This window comes from Mytilus galloprovincialis, chromosome 1, assembly GCF_965363235.1.
Source record: "Mytilus galloprovincialis chromosome 1, xbMytGall1.hap1.1, whole genome shotgun sequence".
In the NCBI taxonomy this organism is placed as follows: Eukaryota; Metazoa; Mollusca; class Bivalvia; order Mytilida; family Mytilidae; genus Mytilus; species Mytilus galloprovincialis.
Window position 1 is genome coordinate 58,696,221 of NC_134838.1, and position 19,448 is coordinate 58,715,668.

Below are 19,448 nucleotides of genomic sequence, written 5' to 3' on the forward strand. Positions count from 1 at the left end.
TAATAGACTGAGTTCGGTTTCGACAGAATTAAACGATGTAAAATTACTTGTATTAATAAATATGGATCTTGTTTTGATTGAAATTTACTGTTATAAAATTTCATAAATCGTTTCAAATTATTGAATATATCATATATCTATCTCATGCAAAGCTCTGATTCCTTGTCGGTTGTTCTTTTGCTATACATTATAAGTCATTTTGGTTTATCAAATCTTGATTGAAACGTTGTATTAAGTTTTTGATTTTCAAATATTTGGCCTCGAGCATCACTGATAAGAGACATATTAAGGAGGCTCGAGGGTTTTAAAATTTTCAGAAAAAAATAAACATTTATTTTTCATTACAAATTTTATTTATTACCTTTAATAACTGTTACTTTATCATATGGTACAAAAATCATTCCAAAAAAATCAATTCTTGTTGGCCCTAGATGATTTCTTAAATGTAGATTTCATTGAAAAAGCTCCAAATTATCTCCCTTTTGTGCAAAAATGCCAATTTTTGGTATTAAAATTGAAATATCTTTTTTAACTCATCGGTGACCTATATTTTTTTTATTATAATTTTCAAATAAGCTGTACTTATACTGAACTTTTGCTAAATTTTAGCGATTTCTGTAATAAAGTTCTTTTTTTATTTTGATATTTTACAGGCTCTATTTCTCCTATAGTTCGACAGATAAAAAGTCCAATTACAAAAATGTATGTTTCTTTCGGAGGCAGATTGTGAGCGTAAATGAACGGTGACCCCATTTTTTAATTTAATTATTCTATTAAGTATAAGATAAAGTTCATTTATAGGAAAATATAGAGAAATCCTATATTAAATAAAAATTTTGATTTAGACCCGCGAGCCCCCTTAATTATTGAAATGCGCTTCTGATTCCTTTCCGGTTTTGGCTATACATGCATTATAAAGTTTATGTTCATCATCTCTTCGAAGTTTGTATTAGGTTTTGGATTTTCAAATATTTTGGGCTGCAGTATCCAAGTCAAAGTATCACTGAAATTAATCCATCTCAGGAATACATTAGAAGACACTTTTGTGTGCGTATCAAGTGCTGAGACCTGCGAGTGTGCGGCCATGTGCAAAACCGTGAAATACATATACGGCGCCTTTTTCTCTGTTTTTAAAGCCAGTATTGGTGCAGACAACGTATCCATAAAGACACAGATCTACAGATCAAATTCTTCAGTCAAAATCTATAGAAATGTTGAATGGAAGACTCTTTAAAACGGCTTATAGCTCGTCTTACTCACCTCAATCTGTGCTTGTTGTCCGATTCCGTCTGTCAATATTTTTTGTTCCATTCTGACCTTTTTCTTGAGAACTTATGAAGAAAGTCACCTTTATTTAATTATTTTTTTTACAAGTGTTTTTACTGTTTACAAATAATTTGCTGTCGGTTTTTTAACAGATGCGGCCGCCTTTGCATATGCTGACTTTACTGTTTGACACCAAGAATTTACTCGGTAACCATAAAATCATATGAAACACAATGAACAGATGTGTACATACTAGTATGTGTGGTATGATTGACATTCACTTAAGATTTGTCGACAAAGATGTAAAAATTACAGAATACCGGTACCGTGCAGCATTCGAATTCCATTGTAACCTTAACAGAAAAACGTTTCAAAAGAAAGAAAAAAACACTTTATAAGAGTAGTAAGGGACAGACAACCAATCATGACTTTCAGACAGCAACAACAAACGTTATACAACTACTCTATAAGATATAACTGTAATATAGTGCTATATTAAAGAAATATGTTCATTCTTATGTACAGAAGAGTTGTACAATCATCAAATACATAGATGCATTATTCCAAAAATAGTCCGAAGCATTGTAAGCTGGGAATGATACCAGTTTTATATTACAATATTTATGATAGGAAAGAACCGGAAACTTTATATAGTTGTTCGATACTCAGTCTGGACAAAATTTATAAACAGGAATGGCATTGAGTGTAATTTCATTACCTATTTTTAAACTGATTGTACCCTGTTATCTGGTTATTTGGGTGTAACTTATTAATATGATCAAAATATATATATATATATATATATATATGTGTTTTTTACAGATAAGTTGCTGTTAATGCACTCATTTCCCTCAATTGCACTTTCACTTTAATTTTTACGAAAATTTTTATATCATTCAAGTTGTTTTTGTAAACCATAATGGTTTACAAAAACAACTTGAATGGCATATACAAATATACTTTTTAAATTTTCGTCAGTTCAGGGACTTTCTAGTATAGAGTTTTATTTTCTGATTACAACATGCATATATATATAGTTATTACTAGAACACACCCGTGATATCGCGGGTCCGTGACTGAATTAAAGTATATAACTATGCGCAAGCCTTATTTTAGTATTAGTATTGTCATCTGATATAGTCATGCCGATTATAAGATACACAGTTTTCTCTGCTTTCAAATCTTTCTATTTGAACCCGTCGAACTGGAACTTATCAATTATTGGTAATATTAATTATTTGGAAAACAAAAGGTCCTGGAATGGAGTATTTTTTAATCGACAACATTGTCCTATATTAGTTATAAATAAAGTTGAATTCTTTGATTCGCTGTTTTACGTCATGCCCGCTAACAAATTGAAAACTGTACCCGTATACGCCTTATTTTTAGTCCAGATTTTTAGTATTCGTATTGTTATCTTAGAAAGTCCTACTGATTAAAATACTACAATAGGTAACCATTTGACAATTTAGTAGTGCCAATCCTGTGGTTATGTATGACCCGTGTATATAGCTTATTAATCCTGAATACACCGTTGTATTACCTCTTAATTATTGGCAATATTAATTACGTGGAAAACAAAAGGACCTGGAGTGGTGTAATTTTTAATTTACACCTTTGTACTATATTAGTTATGTATAAAGTTGAATTCTTTGATTCGTCGTTTTTACGTGATGACGGCTGACAAATTGGACCTCGTAATTTTAGTATTATAGATAGTATTCACATTATGATAACGTTTTTACCTCGAAAATGGGTCGACCTTACACATTATTTTAAATTAAACAAAACTTCAATCGAACCCTGATCCAAATCTGAGACTACTATAACACAGAGATTGGTCACTCGGTTTATTGGATAATCTGAGTCTCCTCATATTTAGCTACGTTATTTTAACGTTATAGTAGTCTCAGTCCATCATAATGATTATCAGTGACCTTCCGATCTTGACCAAAAGGTACAATTCGTAATTAAATTAGTCCTAACATCCCCATTTTTTAAATTAGAACTATTGCTATTTTCATGGTATTTCTGTATTGAATTTAACTGTAACATGTAAATGAAGTAAATAAAAAAAAATAATGAAGACAGTGCTCTGAGATTTACCACTCAAATTGTTAAAATTAACTAAGTGATACCATGGAAGTAATATTACTTCCATGGTGATACCAATGATGCCAAAATATTTATAAAATCATATCAATTTCAAATTTAGTCATTGCTATTTTTTTTTAAATTTTATTATTACAACCACAATATTTTCTGAGAATATTTTCCTCATATTCGTTAAGGTGTACTGAACCTTCAAGTTTGTATATATTCCTTATTTTAAGGATGTAACTTTTAAAGTTTAAGAGCAAAATTTCCTCCAAAATAACCCCACACTCAAGAGTAAATGACCAAGTTTAATACCACAACTCTGACGCAAAACCAGAGTGAGACTGTTAACTTTTCTGTGTTACCATAGATGTAATACCATCTATGTTGTTACAAACTTGTCTTTTGATAATTTATAAAATGAGTAATTTATCAGTCCTATCTGGGAACAGTATATCTAACTAATATATTAATATATATGTTCCTGGTCCTATCTACAATGATCAATCTTATCTTAAATCCGGAAGTTCAAATTGTGTCCGTAAACGAGAATATTTTACTCTATCCGAATACCAACTTTCACTTTCGCAAAAGGGCATCATGAGCATCGTGCGAATAATTGCACCCATGTAGGTAAGGATGTCAAGAGTCACTCTAATAAAAAGAAAGGAAAAAGAAACATAAAGTGTACGCCATTATATGTAACGACTAGAAGACGAAGTTAAACTGTTTTAAAAATAGGTTGCTCAAGCCTCATGTCTGTCAAGGAAGATGATTACAAGTCAAATGCCTATATTATATATATATAAAGCATAAAATAATTTATTGTTAATGAGTTTATGCTAATAAAATATTTGTATTTGTACTAATATAATTTCATATGGCACAACAACACTATAAGTTCTTTAAAATAGCACACGGCTGTTCTGATACGATGTATACCAGTAAAATGAGACATGGCACTGGCAGGTTAGGGGTTACTTAGGGCATCGCAAAGGCATATTTAGAAGCATTTCATCTTTTCTTAAATACTGACAATCTGCTTGAGAAGTGCTTTTATAGTCCTTCCCTATGCCTATATCGATCACCCTGCTCTGTCGCTAATTCTCGTATCAAGGCTTCAAGTTGAGACCAGGCATTATCAGCGACGTCACAATGTGAGACATTTTGTGAGAGGAGAAGTTATTAGCGACGTCACAATGCGAAAGGAAACGCTAACAAGCTTGCTTTCTTCAAGCGTAAAACTGTCTTAAAAAGAGGGAAAAAGACCAGTAATAGAACAATAAACTTTGTATGAATATTGCAAAATGTCAGCCGCTCGACATAACGTGAAACTCGCCAAAAAGGTTCACATTGTGGCTCGCTTCTGATATTTTACGATATCAATGTGTAAAAAACACGATAATCTATACATATAGATATTTAGAATATATAGCTGCGAAAACTTAGCTCTTAAGGTCCTTTTGATGATTTTTGATATTTGCGGACCATGGCAAAAAAAATCAAAGAGCTGAAGAGCTCTGAGGGAAAAAACGGCCATTGTTTCAATTTTTAGGGGGGTATCTTTTGATAGTCTACCTACAAATATGAGCAAACGAACAGGTAGAACATATAGAAAGACTGACAATAATGAAACTTATTGTTGTTTATTGTTATTTCATTTCCTTAGTCAAGAATTCATCATAGAGACAATTTGGACCAATGAGATCTGCACCTTCTAAAACAAAACATTCGATTAAACTTGGGAGTTAATTATCTAAAATTACATTGAGTTTAAGAGACAGTGTCAGTAACTATCAAGTATTGTCCATATTATGACCGGAAAGTGAAAAAAAATATTTCCTTTTGATGTTTTGATATATGGTAGCATACATGATTGGTAATTCATATACATGTTACTGAAGTTGTATATCCACTGTTTCCATGGTAACGGATAAACCATTTTGTTGAAAAATGTGAATTGTTACAGTATTGTGTTTTATTTTGATATAGATCACAAATAAAAAAAATATTGCTCAGGCTGATTGTATGTGACATTTTCAAGTGTTCATAGTGATTAATAGCCCAAAAATATGTGTTAATTTGTTGTTTGTTAGATAAAATGGTCCTTTTTTATTCGAAATCAGAATTTTTCTTGACTTCTGTGAAATGATAAAACTCAAAAACGCAACACAGTTGTGGAAATATTCGATATGTACTCCAAAATGAATAATTTGGACTAATAAGTTCAAAAATAAAAATTGGTAGCCAGCAACTAGAAAAGACAAAATTTGCTTCAGAACATAGTACTAAAAGTGCTTGTATTGAAGATGATTATCTCCCCTGATTGAACTCTTCGCCTAGAGATAAACTAAATGCACAGGAAGTTGACAGGATTGTCATTGTCAACAAGCAGACAAGCAGACGGTTTTGTTTTTCACACTCTGAAGCAATGATAATGTGGAACAGGAGGAGGAATCGTTATTAAACATGACAGAAAACAATGCCTGTAAGTTTCTTTAAAATTCATATTTACATTAAAATTCTGTATAACATGTATACTATAACATGGTATTGGTAATAAAAAAGTTTCTCAAAAGATAGTTCTAAACTAATGACTGACTTTGTCTTTGAATATAATCATGATGTCATAATGAAGGTGATAACTGTTCCTTCAGTGTAAAAAAAAAAAGGGGGGGCCCAACCCAGAGTAAAAGGGGTGTCCAACTATATGCTCCCATTCAAATGCATTCACCATTGGTTGTCATAAAAAAGAAGAGGGTTCCAAACCCCTGACCCCCCCTATTGATCTGCCAATGGTAAGTTTTAGATAATATGTCAGATTATGGATGTTAGTAAACTTTGGGGGGGGGGGGTGATTTTGAAATCTCAAACAACAAACAAATATATTTTGTAAATTTATCATTCATAATTCAATTCAATTCAATATTTTATTGGAAAGAGCACAATAATGAGATTTTTCATAAGAATCCTGACTCAAACTTTTTCTTTTAATATATATGTTATTTAAAGATGCCCACCCTATTTATTTAACGCAATATTTTTTTTATCATGTCTATGACCTATAATGGTTTACTTTACATTGACCTATAATGGTTTACTTTACATTGACCTATAATGGATTACTTTTTCAAATTGTTATTTGGATGGAGAGTGGTCTCATTGGCACTCACACCATATCTTCCTATACCTATGAACATGATAAAATAAAAGGGCTTAAAAATAACAACCAGGTTTATCATTTTTGCATGCACATATGTTTATAATATAATATGAGACACATGCTGAGACTAAAGACTTCATGCTTGTTATAAATTTTTGGTCTATAATGTAAATAATAGAAAAAAGCCAGGTCAAGGAGGACATCAACCCAATAACTCAATTAGGCAAAAAACATTTAGAGGTTGACTTGTCCAAATAATGATGACGTCTGGCAAGGCTATTTTTTTTTTCTGGGACGCCTTCCTACTCCCAGAAAAAATTTAAAAAAGCCTTGCCAGACGTCATAACTATTTGGACTAGAGGTTCACATACATGTTTAAACAATGGTTATTTTTTTACACTGTGCCTATGATGGTGATTATGTTTTCTGGTCTGTATGTATGTCTGTTTGTAAGCCTGTACATATGTTAGATGCTCTGTTCCATATCAGGTTGAAGATTATTAGTTAAAGGTAAATTTACCCCCAAGTTGTGCATGTTGACTTGTAGTACAGTACACATGATCATTATAGTGTGAAATATTTAAATTTATTTAAGAATTGAATGCTTCTTTTTGTAACTTCATTAGGGTGTAAAAGTGTTGACCGAAGTACATTTTGTATGAAGTGTGTAAGCTCTTCATTCCAAAAATTTGGGCACAGTCAAAGCTTTTACAACCCTATAAGTTACAAAAAGAAGCATTCAATTCTTATAATTACTTTTTTAAGCTAGGATAAAGAAACCACAAGTCATATCATTTTTTTTTTTATTTAATTCACCTGTGGACTTTATTGTGGGACCTTGTGTTATTATGACTGATATATATGCTTTATTGTGTAATGCAATTGCTTGAGGAATAACATGTGGTGTGCAGTTAGCCAATCAGAATAATAATGAAACATGCATTACCAAAAATGCCCTAATTTCATTGTTATTGAAAGTATATAGTTCATGCCATTCTATTTTTATGCAAATTATCTAATTTGTCCATAGCTTACTGTTTAAAATACAAATATTATTATTATTCAATAGATCAAGAGGAAAAAGATACAAAAGGGAAATTCAAACTCATAAGTTGAAAATAAACCATGGCTAAAAAAGAAAAAGACAAACATAAGTACATAAAAAACAACATAGAAAACTAAAGACTGAGCAACACAAACCCCACTAAATTTTGATGTGAAACTAGGTGCTCCAGAAGGGTAAGCAGATCCTGGTCCACATTTGCAGCAGTCATGTTGCTTATATGAGTTCAAACTAGTTGATAAGTTACCTATTCTAATCATGAAGGGAAAACAATCTTAAATTGTTTCATCTATATGATCTAGGTAGCAATTATAAATGTGATTATAATTGCCAATAAGACCAGCTTGTACAAATAACATAGAGTATAATTAATCAAATGAAAGTCACTTGATATTGTCTTCAACAATGAGCAAAACACAATCATTGACAATACTGTATTATAATATAGTAAAGTCTGCTATAAAAGTTTGCTAAAAGGTGTAAAACAAATTATTATTAACCATTGTTAACTAAACTTCTCTTAAATACATTCACATTATGATATTCATACATGTATTTGTATTTACAGGCGAGTCACAATTTGTTTGCAGTTTTGTTAATTCAACAGTACAGCAGTGTGGCTTAATTGAATATAAAAAGACCTGGCCAAGTCGAATTCTTCCCCTAACATGTTGTAAAGATTCCGTGGACTCGCATCTTTACAAATATTCAATAAGTCGTAGGAGTATTGACAGTGAAAGTTCATTATTGAAGATAAGAGCTGGTCTTTTTGAGGAAGATGATGATACTCTAACTATATGCCCGAAACACAGGTACCTAGGCTACTTTTATTATAAGAATAAGAATAACTTTCCAGAACTTAAGCCCTTGTCTATCCAAATTATGATTAATTTTCTAAAGTTGTAACTGCTGACCCCATGTATATGAGAAAAAAAAATTGAGGTGTGCTATAAAGATTAGGGTAACTAGATCATTGTATTTATTTGAGTCTAAAAAATAAGTTGTTTTTAGAAGAAAAAAAGTCAATCCACCCTCAAATGAACAATCTGTACTGAAGTAATAACAACATTTTTTCTGACTCGATATCCTGGCTGTTTTTGTTGTGATTTTTACATAGAATTTATTGTTCTAGTAAGTTATTACCTTTTATTTTTTCAATTTTTAAAGGTTTGCTCTTGGCGTTGGTTGGAGACCAAGTACACTATGTTCCATAGGATGGAAATGTACAAGCAGTAAGAGCAACTTGAAAGGCACTATCACGAAGGAGCAGTCTATTTTTCTCAAGAAATATCATCATGTCCTACTTGGAATTGGATCAGGTTTGTGCATGCTTACATGTATTTTGTTGCTGTTCCAATTGCCAGCTCATATATATGAATCAAATGTTCATGTGAGCTAGTACCAATAACTTGGTAGTCTGCATGTGACTCTTTGAACAAAAAATCTGATGTACATGTCATTTTGATCCTGATACAGACATACATTTGGTTATCAGAAATTGTGTCACTGAATACAATAAGCTACCCCAGCTAAATTAGACAGACCCCCAATAACAAATGTAAACACATACATCTAGACTAGAGGTAAACATACAATCTTCACCAAATTACACATTTCAACAATATGTCAGACATCATCCCAAGTCTATAAAAGTTGTACAAAAAAAAATCTCCACAGGAAAATTTTTTAAGAACATAAAAGAATAAACATGCAAAAACTACTAACGATGTACCTAACTTGGGACATGCATATAAAAAAAAATGAACCACCCGTTTTGTACTATCATTTATAAGCAAATTAGCCCAAGGAGCCAGGAGAAGTGAATCAGCCATATGATCATTCTTATTTTTTAAATGAAAATGAATGTCTTGAAATATGCTTTCTTGCTACAATTAAATTTTCAATTTCAATTTTACAGGGGTGTGTTCAAGATGCAGAAAAGAACTTGTTCAAAGAATGGCAGACAAGGAAAACAGAGTTGAACCAAATGTAAGTCAAAACAAGGATATGAAAATTTTCTTACCAGTATGTTCTATTTCTATCAAAAAAAATAATTTAACGTTCTGTGCTCTTTTGCTTTAAATCAGTTCCTGTTAAGTCATTATTGCTTTTTAAGTAGAATTATCACCCAAAAAATATTGGCCTACTTTTGATTATTGGAAGCAACATAGATCTGTTTATCTGGAGTAATAGATTGATATTCAGGTTGCATTGGTAACTATGCCACCTATATTAGATTTGTACGTCTGCTCCTTCATATAATTTCCTACTAGATACGTGTGATAATGGAACATGTTTCAATTGTTTGACACAATGGGATACTGACTGAAGCACATTAAAATTTCTATACTGACAGGTTCATTTAACTCATTATTGCAATAGGGCTTAAGATAAAACCTTTACAGCTGATTTCCTAATGCTTGCAAAGTAAAACTTTGGTTGGCTTGCTTGCTTTGTTTGTATAATTGTTTATACAAGATTTTTAGACAAGATTGACATCTTATAACAATAAATTTATAAGCAAAGTTTAACCTGTAAATATCATATTCTAATATGATTGTACAATATACAAACAAAGCAAGCGAGCTAACCAAAGTTTTGCTCTACTTGTATTAGGAAAATAGCTGTAATTTATAATTCAGCTGATAGCTAATATTTATTAAAGTATTGAAATTTATATTTACTTAAGATTTGAATTTCATTTGTTGATTTAGTTCAGAGCAGGATTCATAATAATATCCACTAACATCTTCTCGTCTAGATATGCATGTAATATTTTCCCATGGACTTTGAACATTAAATGGACAATGATTCATCTACCCACCCCTTATTATATACTAGTATTTACAATTATTATAATAGTTAAACCATTTTGTTAGACATTTCAGTCAATGACCTTCTTTGGTTTCTCTATTATCCTTCTATGTCACCTACATAGACATATGGCATAATGAAAATAAAAATATGCAGTATATTTGCCAATGATACAACTATCCACCAAAGTTCAATAACCGTTTCACAGATGATATTAGATATGCAACTTATATTGTAACTTCCATACCCTTCCCTTTTCATGAATATGACCTACCAAATTAGACCATTTACCAAGTTTGTAATAAAAAGGAGAAAACCTATACGTTTAGTCAGCTATAAGTAATAATGGTCAGTTTATAGTTGTAAAGATGAGATAAATGTGTGTGTTCATCTTTTTCACTCTGTTATCTATTTTCAGCCTTCAAGTAGCATGAATAGTAATTGCAATGTTGAAGCTTCTGAGTCTACAAATGCTGAATTTATAATGGAAGAAACAAAAGAAGAGGCAAGTCTTTTATACAATTGTTTTAAGAACAATAGTATAATATATACATTCTGTAGTCCTGTAATCATAAAACCAAAGAGGTTACTCTATGTCTATATTCCACATGGTACACACATTATGTCCTGTAAAACTGATGATAACCATATTATATGGTAACATGCATTATGTGACTATTACTGTGACTATTGCATGGCAATAGAAAGTCCCATACCGGGTAAAAAAAAAAAGGCAGAACACTCATTATTTTAGTAAATTTTCTAAGTTAAAGGAACTTAACTCTGTACAAAATCATCAGACTGGAACAAAATTTCCAACTTGATCTCATGATAAACAAATATATACCAATTATTAAATCATTATCTTCAAGCATGAAGAAAAAAATTGTTAAAAACTTGTCAGACAAATAGACAGACAAACCTAAAGTCGCCTACTCTTCATCAGTAGGGACTAATAAAAATGATAAAATAGTTGTAAAGGTATTTTTCTTTTACAGATTTCACAAATTGATGGTTACGGTGAAGTCACACAATGCAAACAGACAGTACAGGGTGCAAAGAAAGCTGCATTTTTACAGATTGATGAGGTAATAGTCATCATATTCAATCACATTTTGGTAGTCTATATAATTATTTATAATAAACCATTTGATGGTAGACTGCTTGCAACTGTATACACCTGGTTGTCTCCTAAATGATTGAGATTTATACAGAAAGCAGCAATAGTTGAAATATTAGACTTGTGTCTTGCTGGTATAAACAAATTGCTATTGAAAAATTGTTCATGGTTATATAATTCGATAACTTTTTTCGCTCACCTGACCCACAGGCCAAGTAAGCTTATTTAGTCTATGGCCTTCATTATCCGTACTTGTTTTTCTTTGTTGTCCTCTGTTTATTATTTCTAACTATAAAAGATGGATGTCATTAATTCTATTCTAGTTGCAATGTTTGTAAGAGAGAGTCTATTACTAATTATGCACATAGAATTATTTGAGTGACGCAGGCTCTTTAGAGGCTCTATTTTTATAACAGATGAAATCAAATTAATGATTACAATCATATTTATAACTAGGCTTCAAATAAAAGACATGCCAAAAAAAATCTCTAATTTATTTATAGTCAAGGGGAGATAACTCTTAATTGATTAACTTTTTAAAAATTCAATTTCAATAATTGATGACGTTTGTCTTTTCATTTATTACACAATATGCTCATTGGTTCAGACTGTAATGATAGTACTGTATATTTAAATTCATAATGGGTACTTATATTTGTAGGGTATGCAAATTTTATACATGTATATTTTGATATTGATTTACTTACTCTTCAACCATATGAAATGAAAATTTTCGTTTTCAATGTTTTCTAGTGTTTATTCAACTAAGAAACCATTAAATCATGTTTATCATATATATTTGAAACAAAACCACATATTTTAAGCAAATTGTATGTTGTGATAACATTTTCTGCTTCAAAACTATTTGATTAATCTTTAATGGGACATGCAATTATCAAAGTGGTTTGCAAGGCACTGAGTATGGTTTTTTTATTATTCAATTCTATCAGATATATTGACTTAAATTGTTTTTGAATTTGATACGTTTGAAATTGGAAATTAAATAATTTACATCTATGTTTCAGGAAAATTTGCAAACAAACTGCCTTAGCATGGACAGCATGGACGACTGCATATCTGAATCTGTGTATTCACAGTCATCTCAATATTCAGAGTGGCAAGATTCACAGGAAAGTCCATCAAGAAAAAGGAAAATGTCACTGAATTCTTTTCTGGAAACAGTAGATATAAGTCCTGTGAAAAAAACGTTAACTGTTGACTTTGATCTTGCATCTGAGAGGACAAAAAATGATTATGTCAGGAAAGCAAAAAGAATAATGCACAGTGTACTTGGTATATTGGTTCCACAACAGGAATCACTATTTGAGGAGGTTCTATATGAATCTAATGCATACAAAGATCAGACTCTTGAGTCATTTTCAAAAGCATATAGCAGTATGTCAAGTTGGGGAACACAGAGACAAATTCTCTCTCTTCTAGTACAAGATTACAGTTACAATCAACTCAAAGACTATATTCCAGATTTATCAAGATACAAATTTTCATCTGCTCGTAAACATGCTGAGGTTGTTGGTGTTGGCAAGCCAGTTTTACAGAAAAAACAATTTAGAGAAAAGGCTACTATTCAACAGATAGAAAACTTTTTAGAGTTCATACTTTCACCAGCTATAATGACTGATTCACCATTTGGAGAATGCACTTATAAAATCTCATCTGGTATTACACTCAAAGTTCCTAAGATTATTCTAAATAGTGTGCGTACAAGAACAGTAACACTGTATTTAAAGTATTGTGAAGAAACCCAGAACGCTGATATTCTATCTGAAAGGACTTACATGAGACTGCTTGAAGCCATTGAGCCTAATGTGAGAAAGTCCATGAAAGGTTTAGACAATTTTGCTGCTGATGGTAGCCAGGCTTTTGATAACCTGAAAAGTGTGGTAATGACATTAGGAAAAGGAGGTAAAGGACAAGAATGGGCAGAAAAGATCAGCAAGCAGCTCATGGAAGGGAAGCAGTATTTAAAACTGCACTACAAGGTATTTCTATATTATGAACCCTTTCTATTTGTAATGTTACACTATTGTTTCAGAAAAGGGTAAAAGATTGGTGAATTACAAATAGTGATCATCATCAACATAATTTTGACCTGTCTGTCAGACCACTTGTCTTCAACCATTTTGTTTTGACCAGATAGGTTTTTGTATTAATAACCTTCATTTCTTGATGGATCTCGTTCAAATGTTGTATATATGTCATAATTGTAAATTATTTTTAAATGCAGTCAAACTTTTACTATAAATAAAGGACTGGTACATGTATGTTTCAATAAAAACAAATTATATGACACTCAGCTAATTAATGATTTGTCAGTAATTATTTAGTAAATAATTTGAGAATCTGGTTGATATTTTTATTATATTTCTTTGTGCATACCAAAATATAAGAAATTGTTGTATTTGTGTATACGAAATATAAAAAATGAAGATGTGGTAGGATTACCAATGAGACAACTCTCCTCAAGTGAAGACTGACACAAACAATTACATCTGTATCATGTGTATGTCACTGTACGTCCTTCAAAAGTGAGGCTTTTTTTAAACTTTCAGTCTCGTACTGCTTTACTTTCTTTAAAGGTATAGCTTACAGTATATTTTTTGTTTTTCAGTTACATGTTAGTTTGGACTCAGAAGTTCCTGATCATTGTGGCAGATTTGGCCTGTCATCTGAAGAAAACAGTTTCTGTAGTAAATGTACACATACCCATCATCTTTCTTGTAATGACTGTGAAGCTCTGACCACAACTTTGAAATTGATAGAGGATGCTGCAGATAGCATAACATATACAAACCAAGAACAACAAGATGACACAAAATACATTATTGTACAGGTATTTATTCAACATTATAAAGGGCACTATTTGTTTTGTTTTTTTTATATTGGACAGTGTCTACACACTACATGCACTAGGATACATTTAAAAATGTAGCAAAAAAACATGATAAATGTTCAAAATTATTTAGCCCCAACTACTAAAGACTTTTGCACATGCCCATATCATGTACACAATTTTAATCATAATCACAATCCCGAATAGCAGCATTAAATGATTTTTCATTCATTAAGAGTTTGGAACTTTGTTCAGCAAAATTTGTGAAAGAGAGTACAAATTTTGTGTAGCCAACTACTAGAGTTTTCTACCTAGATCCCTTAAACTTAAAAGGAAGACTGCACTTATGATGAAATTGTTTGCCTGATATTAAGGAATTGTTTGAGGTTTTTTTTCTTATTTGTCCAGATTTGAGAGGTAACTTTTCAGTAAATTGTAAAACTTATAGCTGACTATTGGGTATGGGCTTTGCTCATTGTTGAAGGCCGTACCGTGACCTATAGTTGTTAATGTTTGTGTCATTTTGATCTTTCGTGGTTAGTTGTTGTCTCATGAGCAATCATACCACATCTTCTTTTTTTATATTTGATGTAATTGCAGTTACATAGTAAACATTCTACATTGATAAGTCATATATTTTGCAACCTGGCTATTTTGAGACTTTGACACATTTTTATTTATTTAATTACAGGGTATTAAAACAATTATAGAGTGGAAGAAACACATTGTGAGATCTGTCAACCAAGACAGGGCAAGGGGGAAAGTTTTAGATACATTGCAACCAAATGAAGCTTTAATTGAAAGAGACTGGGCAATGAAATTTCTTCCATTACAGTATAGGTATATACATGTTTTATATATATATATATGTGTGTTTTATTAAATTAAATGTATTTTAAATGAATTCATATTTGGTCTGCAACTTGACAATGCAGAGTTGTAAATGTGGAACTGCCATATAACTACTTCCTGTTTGCAAATACTTTTTTAGCCACATGATATAGACTATATTTTCACATTTCTTCTACAACTATAATTGCCATATTTTATGTAACAATTACATCAATATTTAGATAATCAGTCCAACAAGTTATAGATGCATACATAGTTTCATTATACAATCTACAATCTGACCAAAAAATGTGAGTTGGTCATAAAGATTTTATAGTGTTCTGTCTAGATAGAAAATGACTAGCCTTTGTGTATGTCTATATTCTTAGTTTCTGCATTTGAACATCAATACTTTTCACACATTCTGTTTAAAAATAAGGAGATGTGATTAAATACTATCCAAATTAAATCAAAAGGACAAAGATGCTTACAGATACAGGTTACAGCCTTCAACAATGGACATAATCTATAATGTATTGTAAGCTAGAAAAGGGCTGGTATGACAATATGAAAAACAATGCAACAGAGAAAACTAACATGTACACATAATAAAAGAGAAAAAATAGCAGACAGCAACCCAATCCTAGTTCACTGGATTACAGGTTCTCATTCTTGGACAGGCACAAAAACATGTGTTTTACAGTTTTGTGTGTGCTCAACCCCACCTATAAATATGCTAGCACAATTTTTTTTTATTGTTGAAGGCACCTTAACATACATATTTTACTTGAACACCTGTGTTTGTGCTATTTTTTTGTTTTTCAAAGTAAATTTATTTTTCAGAGAATCTCAGTCTAATTGGTTTGCCAAACGTGGTCTTTCCTGGCATGTCAGTGTCATAACATTCCAAGAAAAAGAAGGAAAAAACAGTTTGACAGTTCTGCACATCTTTGATACTGCTACGCAAGATGCTGTCACTTCCAATGCTATATTGAAAGACCTACTACACCATGTCAATTCCACTAACAACAATGTTGACACTCTGTATTTAAGATCGGACAATGCTGGATGTTACCATTCATCATATGGCATATTGTCAGTCACTGCTCTGAATGACAATCCGTACAATATAAAAGTAAATAGGATGGACTTTTCTGATCCACAAGGTGGAAAGTCAATTTGTGACAGAAAGGCTGCCCATGTCAAAGCATGCATAAGAAGATATGTAAATGAAGGCAATAATGTAATAACAGCTATAGAATTCAAGTCAGCTGTAGAAAAAACAATGAAAAATGTTAAAGTAGTTGTTGCATTGCCACCTAGTCCCATCAAAATTTCAAAAACATCCAAGATTGAAAATATAAGTTTTCTGTACAATTTTTTCTTTTCAAACAATGAAATTACAGCTTGGAAGCAATTCGAAATTGGCATTGGCAAAGTTTTCTCTTCCAAATCTTTAAATGAAATTCCATCTCTTGTTAAAAAATGTGAAAGTACTGTGATATGGAGAATCATTGCTCAATCATCCTTGAATACAAGCATTCCAGTACCTGTAACTAGAAATGAAGAGCTCGAAGAAGAAGACAACATTTGTAGTAATGTATTTACATGTCCTGAAGACGGTTGCATTGCAACATTTTTGAAATATGGACAATTATGTAACCACCTCGACAGAGGTAAACATACCTTCCCTAAGAATAATTTGAATATAAAGGAGCGTACACAAATCACACATGCTTCTTTAATGGAAAGCAAAAGTTCTGCTGAAAAAGTACTTCATTCTGGTACAACACATGCATTACAAGCAGAATCTACATTAAAGAAAGGATGGGCATTAAAGAATAAGCGAGAGGTAAAGAGATTTTCAAAAGAGCAAATAGAATACATGACAGAGAAATTTCAGTTTGGTGAATCTACTGGATATAAGTGTGACCCAGATGATGTGGCAAAAGAGATGAGACATGTAAAGAACAGTAAGGGCATCCGGAAATTTCAACTTGAACACTTTCTTTCTCCTTCTCAAATTGCTAGTTTTTTTAGCAGGCTTTCACTAAAAAAAAGACAAGCATCAAATACTGTTTATGACGATTGTGATATGATAGCAGAAGAATCAAGAACTGAGATGTCTCAGCTAACTGTATTAGCAAATACTGTACAGTAAACATTTAACATTTTTGGTCTTTTTCCAATACCTCTGATCTGATTGATACATGTAGTTTAAATTAAAAAAATTCTTCTCTATAAATGCTTAAAAAATAATACTTTAGTTTGTTTGATGTAAGTTTAACATCAAGTAGCAAATATCTGATTTGAAACTTTCATCTTTTTTGTGAAAAACTCTAGATCCGACATCAAAATATCCAGTACCACAGCCTTTTCCTATACATGTATTTTGAATATTAAAAAAATCATACCCTTATATATATATATTTAACCAAAAATAGACCTATATAGCATTATTTCACTTCTTCATGGAAAGATATCTAACAAATATCTGATGTAATTATCACTGAGGTTAAAATTGCAATTTTAGAAAATATTCAGTTGAATAATTAGTAGATGATGAATTGACCAAAAACCTGATCAACTATCTGTAAAAAAATTACCTGCCCTTAAATATATTTAATACAAAGCTAATTCACTCCCACTATTATTATGAATACAAAAACGGAATAATACAGCCTTCAACAATAGACATGAGTTTACTAAATATATGAAGATCTAAACCATTTACATAAATTGTGAATGAACTAAGCAGAAACAACATTAAGTCCCAATTGATGTAAAACTGATGCTATTATATAGTATCATCTGATGATGCAATTTTAAGGTATTTATGTAATTTGATGTGTGATCAAGCTGGTTTTGGTAAAACAAATACATTTTTGTGCAATGAACACATGCCATGGCTTATTTTGTCTTGATTTTTAAAAGAAAGTGGTACAATCTCGTGTTTGTAAATTTTAGCATGGTTTTGTGAATATCAAAAAAGTTAATTGAGATAATGTGTACCTTCTGTGCTGACAATGATTGATAAAGTATGGACTTTCACAGCTAACCGTGTTGAAGAAAGATGTGCAGGTTGTTATTGATTGTGTTTACTGTTAATGGAATACAGGATTAAATGTGAACACCTTGTTTAATAATATTATAAAAAAAAATGGTGCAATTCCAAAGTGTCATTAAAAGATTGAAGATTTTAGCAAAAACTTTACCCTGTTGTTAAGGTAATTTAAATGTTGCTTAGTATTTCATTTTTGCTGCTTTCAGTGCAGATGTTATCTTCTGACATTGCATGTATATATTTTTTTTTAACAATTATCATACCTTGCTATGTAAAAAAAAATGTGATTTTTTACTAAAAAACTTCTTTTACTGAACACCAATTATGTTGAAATGGAATATTTGTTATGGCTAAAAGGACTGTTGGGTCATATTTTTTTTTTATAGTATTGTTGTAATTCAATGTTGCTTGTAAATACTTTCTAGATACATGATAAAACATTTGAACATGACCAGAAATTAAAATTTAAGCAACATAGGCCTGGTTCAAAGGTAGTTTTTAATGTTGCTATGGTGTAAATCCGGTTGCTATGGGCTTTTTTTACTTGTGAAAATGACTGTTATCATATTGTTCTTTGACCCTGTTATGTTTTCCATTTAAAATGTTTACTAAAATGAAAAAAAAAAATATTGTTGGTCATCACATTGTATCCAAATATTTCCTGATCAATTTGTGAAATTACCCAAAAAATGGAAATTTTTTGTTAAATTTTTTTTTCTTTTAGATCATGGGCTACCAAATTTTATTCGATAAGTTGATAGTACAGTTAATTTGCTTCAAGAAAATGTGATTTAGAAAAGTCAGCTCTGTTGCGTTTTTAAGCAGGGGACTTGAACAATTGTAACGCATTTTTCTTGATTTTTAACCGAAAACACATGTTTTCTTCAAGTTACCATAGCAACTACAAAATAATATATAAAGTTACAACTGACATATTGTTATTTGTTATAATTGATCATATCCTTATGGGAATTATTGAAAATAAATATTATCTACAGTTTCTTTGTTGTTTTGACATGCTAAAATGCCATATTTTTGATGATTTTCCCAAAATTATAGACTATATAGCATGCTATATGAGCTTCGTTACTATGGAAACAGTTTAAGTACGATATTTGCACAAATATGGTAAAAAATGTTTTTTAGGTTATATTTCCTATGATTTAGCATAGTTTTTAT

General features: G+C 31.1%; 2 protein-coding genes and 2 long non-coding RNA genes across 5 annotated transcripts in view; all 4 read left to right on the forward strand.

The window, feature by feature from the left end:
* The first annotated feature begins 3,867 nt into the window (after positions 1-3,867).
* The window catches only part of LOC143079720 (uncharacterized), a 39,311-nt gene continuing 23,730 nt past the window's right edge, over positions 3,868-19,448 (forward strand). Inside the window, exon 1 of one of the 2 annotated variants that reach the window (XM_076255264.1) lies at positions 3,868-3,996. The gene's annotated coding sequence lies outside the window, so the exon portion shown is untranslated. The remainder of the gene's footprint in view (positions 3,997-19,448) is intronic. The other variant, XM_076255272.1, reaches the window with a different exon arrangement.
* Positions 5,465-8,833, forward strand: LOC143079710 (uncharacterized). Its single transcript, XR_012979464.1, has 3 exons — positions 5,465-5,851; positions 8,158-8,401; positions 8,757-8,833. It is a non-coding gene; the product is annotated as an uncharacterized LOC143079710 (long non-coding RNA).
* LOC143079713 (uncharacterized) lies at positions 8,851-10,907 on the forward strand. The gene is made up of 3 exons (XR_012979466.1): positions 8,851-8,908; positions 9,508-9,578; positions 10,822-10,907. It is a non-coding gene; the product is annotated as an uncharacterized LOC143079713 (long non-coding RNA).
* Positions 11,429-19,271, forward strand: LOC143079714 (uncharacterized). Its single transcript, XM_076255251.1, has 5 exons — positions 11,429-11,491; positions 12,549-13,523; positions 14,153-14,374; positions 15,066-15,214; positions 16,049-19,271. The coding sequence occupies exons 2-5, from the start codon at positions 12,576-12,578 to the stop codon at positions 17,364-17,366; spliced, it is 2,637 nt and encodes an 878-aa protein (XP_076111366.1). The 5' UTR covers positions 11,429-11,491; positions 12,549-12,575; the 3' UTR covers positions 17,367-19,271.